At 42.5% G+C, this 7,408-nt stretch overlaps 2 protein-coding genes across 21 annotated transcripts in view; both read right to left on the reverse strand.

Annotated features, from left to right (window-relative positions):
- ZC3H11A (zinc finger CCCH-type containing 11A) overlaps positions 1-5,818 on the reverse strand; it is a 58,916-nt gene extending 53,098 nt beyond the window's left edge. For 3 of the 20 annotated variants that reach the window (XM_030813193.1, XM_030813202.1, XM_030813185.1), the window contains exons 1-2: positions 5,561-5,744; positions 4,851-5,054 (exon numbers count right to left, since the gene is read on the reverse strand). The gene's annotated coding sequence lies outside the window, so the exon portion shown is untranslated. Of the gene's footprint in view, positions 1-4,745; positions 5,055-5,560 lie in introns of all 20 variants that reach the window. The other 17 variants (XM_030813204.1, XM_003273144.3, XM_030813197.1 and 14 more) reach the window with 15 other exon arrangements.
- ZBED6 (zinc finger BED-type containing 6) lies at positions 789-4,739 on the reverse strand. The gene has a single exon (XM_003273147.3). The coding sequence runs from the start codon at positions 3,819-3,821 to the stop codon at positions 885-887; it is 2,937 nt and encodes a 978-aa protein (XP_003273195.1). The 5' UTR covers positions 3,822-4,739; the 3' UTR covers positions 789-884.
- Positions 5,819-7,408: the final 1,590 nt, after the last annotated feature.

The following is a 7,408-nucleotide window of genomic DNA, read 5'->3' on the forward strand; positions in this document are numbered from 1 at the left end:
AATAACCGCACAGTTGATACTGTATTATGGGTCATTAAGTATGTTTTTAAAAAGATTACCTAAAATTACAGAAACAATCTTTGGGAAATGTCTACTGGGTTTTTCCAAGCATGTTCAAAGGGCTCTCATTACAATTCCCATTCAATCTTTTCCAATTCTTGCAAACGTTTTAGTCTGTTTTTACCCAGAAATTATTTGAAAATATCTACACAATCTTTGTTATTTTTATAATATAAAGGTTAAAACAGTCATTTCAAAGACTAAAAGTATATTTTCCTAATTGTTTTCTAATATTTCCCTTTTATAAAAGATCCAATTCTAAAGCGTAACACTATCACACTCAACAATTTGAAAGTATAAAGCTGACCAGTATGAGGAGGCAATTAGAAATTTCCAAATATAAAACAATTTCACGGGTTTTCCTTTTGCCAAGTTGTAATTAAGCATCAGGGTTTTTAAGGAAACAGAAAAACGGGCAGGAGGAATGCCAGCCTAGTGTACTTTTTTCTCATTTCGTTGATTTCCGAGCAATAAAATTTCCCATGGTGGGGGAAATTTTACTTAAAACCAATTACTAGTTCAATCTACCAGGCAGAAAGCCTAAGGCCTTTCAATGCTGCACTATATTTTTTTTAATTAAAAATATCTTTGCTCTCTCATTGGTATAAGCAAAATTTTCAAGTGCTAGCGACACAGTTATAGCTATGAAATCTTCAGTCTTCATTTTATCAAAATTATATTGCCTCTGAGGAATTTTCAGCCCTTGTGTGATTTCAGGTTTCCCCAGATGTGTTTATAAAGATAATGATTATATTTAACAACTATAGCTATTAAGATACAGTAACACAGCAAAACGTTGCCCATTTTAAATGGAGAAAAAGAAATTAAGGCAGTATTTCTTTTTCACTGCTTTGAACAACTTCATTCTGCTCAGGATCCCAGCTCAGAACCAATGTAGAATAATCGTAGTTAACATTTTTCAAGTTCATTTTCAGAAACATCAGTTGTTCTATATTGTCAAAGTCCAGGCTCATGATCTGTTTTGGATGAAAGTGGCTATTTTTAGTAAAGATACATTCAGATTGCCAACTACACATGGGGCAACTTAGATACTGGATGGCAACCTGGGTCAAAGCCGGCCATATGCTTATCTTCCTCTGCCAGTAAATTAAAGGGTCATCACCTCCTGAGAGCTCTGAATACTTCTCTTTGAAGTACTCATCCACAACTGCTACAGCAGAAGGGAACATGAAGCTTTTGCTTCCAAGGGCAACATTGTCTACAGCTGAGCTATCAACAGAACCTGAATTGGAGGTGCCTTCTTTTAGAGATGAGGTAAATGAATCAGCTCTCACTGTAACTGAGGGACAAGAAGCTTCTGAAGTTGGAATTTGGCAGATCTCTGGTGAAGATTCCATATAATTACAGACCTCTTCTGCAAGGAACTGCTTATAAGTTTCTAAATCAACACCTTGAGGAAAAAAGTCTTCCAAACTGTTTTTAAAGCAAGGATCTAACAAAGTAGCCAAGACACAGGGCTTGGATTTAAGCATGGCACTTAGTAGGGTATCCGTTTCAAGTTTCAGAGATAAACTATCCACCAGATTGAGGGCCTGAGTAATACCTCTGACTTGAAAATCTTCTCTGAGTTTCTGCAAGGAAAGGAGTAGATGATGGATTAGGGGTAGCACCTGATTCAATCCTGCGGTCTTCACACTCACTTTCTGGGTAGCCTCCTCAAATGGCTTAAGAATATCACAAACATAAGTCATTAGAGTCCACTGAAGTGAGGTGAGCACAACTCCACTGGCTCTACCAAGACTATGGTGAACTGAGTAGCAATGCTCCAAGAGCCATTTTAACATATAAAAAGTAGAAATCCAATGGCCAGTTTCATCCTGCTTCAAATTCTTCCATGGAAGTTGGTGATCATTTTGGAACTCTTGCAGTATCTGACGGGCCTTGACCGAATGACTAAAATGATGACAAGTTTTCCTGGCAGCCACTAACATATTCTCAATGCTTTTGTGCTCGCAGAAAAAGTCCTGAATGACCATATTTAAACAATGCAGGAAGCATGGCACATGGGTAAAACCACCATCTTTGATTGCATGTACCACATTAGAGGAATTGTCAGAAACAATGAAGCTAGGGATAAGGAAATTTGGAGAAAGCCACAGACCAATCTGGTCATTTAATTCTTGTAAAATATTGGTTATCAAACAGTCTTTAGCCAAACCTGTAACACAAAGCACTGCCCACTTTCTAAAATCGGGGATCCTGCCATTATTGAGAAAAGACGCAGTTTCCAAAGAAACCCAGTGTACAGTCACAATAAAATAGTCAGTGGATGGGTCATGGGTCCATATGTCAACAGTCAGGTGTATCTTTTGGCTCTGAACATTCTCTAAAGTTAAGAAAATTTTTTCTCTGATACAATCATATAACTGAGGTACAGCCTTAGTGAAAAAGTAAGTCTCTGATGGCAACCTATAATCAGGGGCCACAATCTGCATGAACCTCTGAAAGGCTGGAGTTGAGAAGTAGTTGTAAGGATGCATATCCTCCACAATCATTTGGATAATTGCCTGACTTATTTGACTTGAGACTGGATTTCCACATGTTGTTTCTCTCTCCTGCGCATGCATCAGAGTGCCTTGCTCTGAAACGGGAATAGGACTTTCAGATCTATTTTCAACCTCTAACATAGGTTCATCTGAATCAGAGTCACTAAGGTCCTCAGCTGTTAAATCTTGGCTGCCTGTAGACTTTTCTCCATGCAAGGTATCACTCAAGAGATCACTTCTCTCAGTCTCAGCTTCATCTAATCCACTTGCAACAGCACCACTGTCTTTGTTGGCAACAGCCCAATGGATAGGATGTGTGGCTTGCAGGTGTCGTTGAAGTGTTGAAGTCCCTAAGTGGGACCCTGGCCTACCCCGGCTCACACTTCTTTTACATATATTACACACAGCTCTTGAGATGTGCTGAGGATCAGTATAAAAAAAATTCCAAACGGCAGATGTCTTGGCTCTAGTTCCAGGAATTAAAGCATGCTTGACAATGTTACTTTTGATGAGAAATCTCCCTCTTTCTGCCCTTAGGGCATCAGATGCTGATTTATCATGCTTCTTACCCATTCTATTATCATCTAATGGATCAGTAGGAATATATTCAAAGCTTCCATTGCTTCCAGAAGAGGGAGATAAAGATACATCCAAGGTAAAGTCCTCCTCTCCACTAGTAACTCCAAACTTGTTGGCCCTGGTCCAATGAGGTGAATGCCTTGCTTGCAAATGTCGTTGAAGAGTAGATGTACCAAGATGGCTACCCGGTTTACCCCTGCTGACGCTTTTCTCACAGAGGTTACAAATAGCCCGCCAGGTGTACTGGGGGTCAACATGAAAGAAGTGCCACACAATGGAGGTCTTGGCTCTAGTACTAGGTAGATAGATCTGTTTTTCTATATTGCTCTCAAAAAGACTTTCTTCATCCTGGTCAGGGTCATTGGAAGCTAACAAAGCAGGGGCATCTCCAACAGGCCTCCCAGATCCCAAATCCTTACTAAACTTTTTGGCAAGAATCAATTTTTTTCGACGCCTTTTCCCCTTAATTCGCAAACCCTTCTTTCTTTTCTTTTTAGCAGGCTGTTTTGCCTCTTTATTCACTCCTTCTGCTACCATCTTTTCCTCTACCACATCTTCTTCATCTGTATTAGAATTAATAGGAACACATCCCAGAATCCCAGAATCACTAAAAGCGCTGCATCTTCTGCCAGGAGAGAGTGAAGAAACTGGTACACTTAAAGTACATACACTCATTCTCTTTATGTCTCCACAATTCGTACCAGAATCTGTTAGTGGGTTTGTTACTCAAGCAGAAATACAGCTGTTCCTCTCTATTTGCATTACCTTTTCTCCAATTTCTATGGGGAATCAAATTCCCACTGGACCAATAACTTCCAAGCCAGGTTATTTTTGGAGGAAAAGTGACAGCAATGGAGAACATTCCCGAACTCTTTCTTAGAGGGCTTTAAGGTCCCTTCCAATTTTCTAAGTTCTGAATTCAAATAGTCCAGTGTCCTCATGTTACAGAAGTAAGAACTGAGTCCCCCTTTCCCAGAGTCACAGAATTGGTTAGTAGCAGCTAGAAGCCAGGTCTTCCAAATTCCAGATCCATGTTCTTCCTGCTTCATCAAGAACTGTATCTGCTTGAAATGCCTTCACCTTGTAAAATATATTTTTTTATGATGCCTCATGATAGTGACATCAATTTCCCTTAATTCTGAAATTAACTATTTTCAGGAAATCTCATTTAAACAAAAACATAGTGCATCATTCAACATTCATCATTTAGGACTGTGATTTGCCAATACAACCCAAAAAGTCAATTCTGGAAAGCCAACACAGACTCCGCATACTGGTCACAGCAAATGCTAGTTGAGCCCTTTCAGTTCTAACTAAAAGTAATACAACCTTTTAAAATGTGAGTGGCTGGAAAAAAATGCTTTGAGAATAAAATTTTAAAGCAAGGTTAAATGCTGCACTTTCAAAGTACTGTTTGTATTAAGAGTTAACTCAAGTTTAGTCTTCAGATATTTTTAGACTGGAGAAGCTTTTACAGCCTGTAAGTAACTCACAAGTTGGACGCTATAGGGATAGCAAAAAGTGAAGTATGAACTTTAAACCACTTCCATTTCTTTTCGATTGATCCCTCCCCTTCCCCCAATACCTACACACATTTACCCTAAAAAGCATCGCTATCTCTAGTTCCACAGCCTCCTTCTCAAGGTCCAGAACCAAGGCCTGGAAGATGTCAACAATATAGGCCTTCCCCATAGGAATCCGCACCGATTATGGGAGTTTAGGGGTGTTCTTCATTACGGTTTCACCAATCCTACAAGGAGAACGGAAGTATCCCTGTTGCTCTTGACTCCGACGCTGAGGGCCAGGGGTGGGAGTGTAATGAGGGTGGGGAATGGGTGTAGGATACCGGAATAAGGTCGGTGGCTTTCTGTATGTGGAGTTTGAGACAAGCTCCAAAGTAGTGGGACCCTGGAGAGGAATGAGAGTAGGTAAATTCAGCGCCCGGCACTCAGTCTGATTGATTTAGGCAGTGAGGGTCCACTCAACTAGAGAAACTGTTGCCCCGAAGAAAGCAATCTACTGTCAGTTCTCTCTTCGGGATTCGGGGGAACAGTCGGTTTTCGGGGGCTGCTCCGGGCTCCCCGAGATTAGCGAACACCGGATGTGGGGGAGGGGAGGAAGGGTGGCTGGGAAAGGAGCAGGCGCCGTAGGGGTGGGGTGAAGGGGGTGGGGGGTGGGGGTGGGGAGGATGGGAAAAGTGAGCGGGAGCCTGGGGCTCCCAGCCAGCCCCGGCGAGGGCCGCGACCGGGAGGTGGGGGGGAGGGGTCGTTACGGCGAAGCTGAAGGATCCGCTCTGACTTCCCGGGATAGGCCGCGACCCAGGGGCGAGGGGAGGCCGCTGCCACTCCCCTCGCCCTCTCCCCCACCTCCCCGGCCCCAAGCCACCCGGGAATCAAAAAAACGGGTCTAGTTACCAGAGAACAGAAACTTTACCGAACCGATGACACTATCCCCGACTCCCGCTTGCTGCCACGTCTTTCTTCTTGCTTGGCCGCTGCCGTCCGTCGTCCTCCCAGCAGCAGCAGCACCAGCAGAAAACCAAGACTGCCAGCGTCAAAGATGGCGCCCGGCTACAGGCTCCGCTCTAAGGCCCGGCCGGTAAAAGTGCCAGCACGACGCAGGGCGCGAGGGTTCTGGAAGATGTAGTTCCTCTATGAGGCGATGCCTAAGATGGCTGCTCCGGGTCACAGGGTCACGTGACGGGGGAGGTGCTGGGTCGGGGAGTCCCTTCCCTTCAAAGGAATACCTTGAAGCCGGCTTTCATAACGTTTTGTTTTTGTTTTTGTTTTTAAATCAAATGAGGTAATAAGCGGGAGGGCCGCAGGAACTGAGACTACCTACCATTCAGTAAGCGCTCAATTTATTCTTACCAAAGTGTTTGCTTAATGAGTAAATCTCCCAAACCATGTATACATTTAATATAGAAATAAACCGTACCTTTCCTAAGCATGCAATGTAGAATGATTTGTTAGTTTATTTTTACTTGAAGAAGTGAGATTGGGCTTTGGGGGCGTTTCTTTGATTTCTTAAAGCAAATTTGTGTATTGAAAAAGTAATTCATGCTCGTGACAAAATTCCGGAGGGTTAGTTGGAGGTCGCAATCAGCAGTCTCATCCTCGCTTCATTATTAACATTGTCCCTTATTTTCCCTTTTGAATGTTTTTACCTTTTCCCCCGGTTATAAAAGTAATACACGTCGCTGGGCGCGGTGGCTCACTACTGTAATTCCAGCACTTTGGGAGGCCTCGGCAGGCGGATCACAAGGTCAAGAGATTGAGACCATCCTGGCCAACATGGTGAAACCTTGTCTTTACCAAAAATACAAAAATTAGCTAGCCGTGGTGGCACGTGCCTGTAGTCCCAGCTACTGGAGAGGCTGAGGCAGGAGAATCGCTTGAACCTAGGAGGCAGAGGTTGCAGTGAGCTGACATTGCACCACTGCACAACAACCTGGCGACAGAGTAAGACTCCATCTCAAAAAAAAAAAAGTAATACACGTAAGTTTTTTTAGAAACTTAATACAGAAATATATAGAGTAGAAAGTTAAAATCTCTATTAATCTCATTCTTGAGAAATAGCTCTTATTAACTTACCATATATCCTTTCTGGCTTTTACACTGAAAATATACTTAAATATATTACACATATAATAGGAGCCCAAGGTCCCCCTGGGGTAGTGGCTCAGCAGAACTCTAATTAGGTAGCAACATTTTACCTAACTTGGGTAAAGGATATAATTACGCTACTAAGAAAGGAAACACTTGATGATAAAGCAGATGGGACTTCAGGCACCTTTTATCTCCTCGTGTGCTTGTTCTTCCAGCTGCCAGCTTGGTGGTGTGCGAGTCCCAGGCCGCCCAAGACTGGGAATTTATCAGAGCAGAGGGGTCCTGAGCCTCCTCATATCTGGGCTTTTATCTCCTTTCAAAGTAAGAACCACAACTTTAGAATCTTAGCTCCAATCTCTGCCTTACATGACAATGCTCTGGCATTGCCATGTCAACAGACCTAATAAGCAAGTTCCTGGTAGCCAATTTCTTTTTTCTTTCTTTTTCTTTTGTTTTGGTCTTTATTTTTTTGGTCTGTGTGACTTTTACTGGTAACCAATTTCTGTCTGTGCCACAACACCTAGGGTTTTTAAATTTTACCAGAGGGCTCTCCACACAGCTTAAGGGTTTCCCAACCTAGGACTTTCCAAGATGCAGTCCTGGCCTGACTAGTGTGCTATATATAGTTTATAGTTAGATCATATTTCAGTAAAC

Source organism: Nomascus leucogenys, chromosome 5, assembly GCF_006542625.1.
Source record: "Nomascus leucogenys isolate Asia chromosome 5, Asia_NLE_v1, whole genome shotgun sequence".
NCBI classification, from domain to species: Eukaryota; Metazoa; Chordata; class Mammalia; order Primates; family Hylobatidae; genus Nomascus; species Nomascus leucogenys.

Excerpts from the sequence above, each read along its gene's own strand:
- ZBED6 (XM_003273147.3), bottom strand. The coding sequence starts at position 3,821 with ATGAGTGTATGTACTTTAAGTGTACCAGTTTCTTCACTCTCTCCTGGC.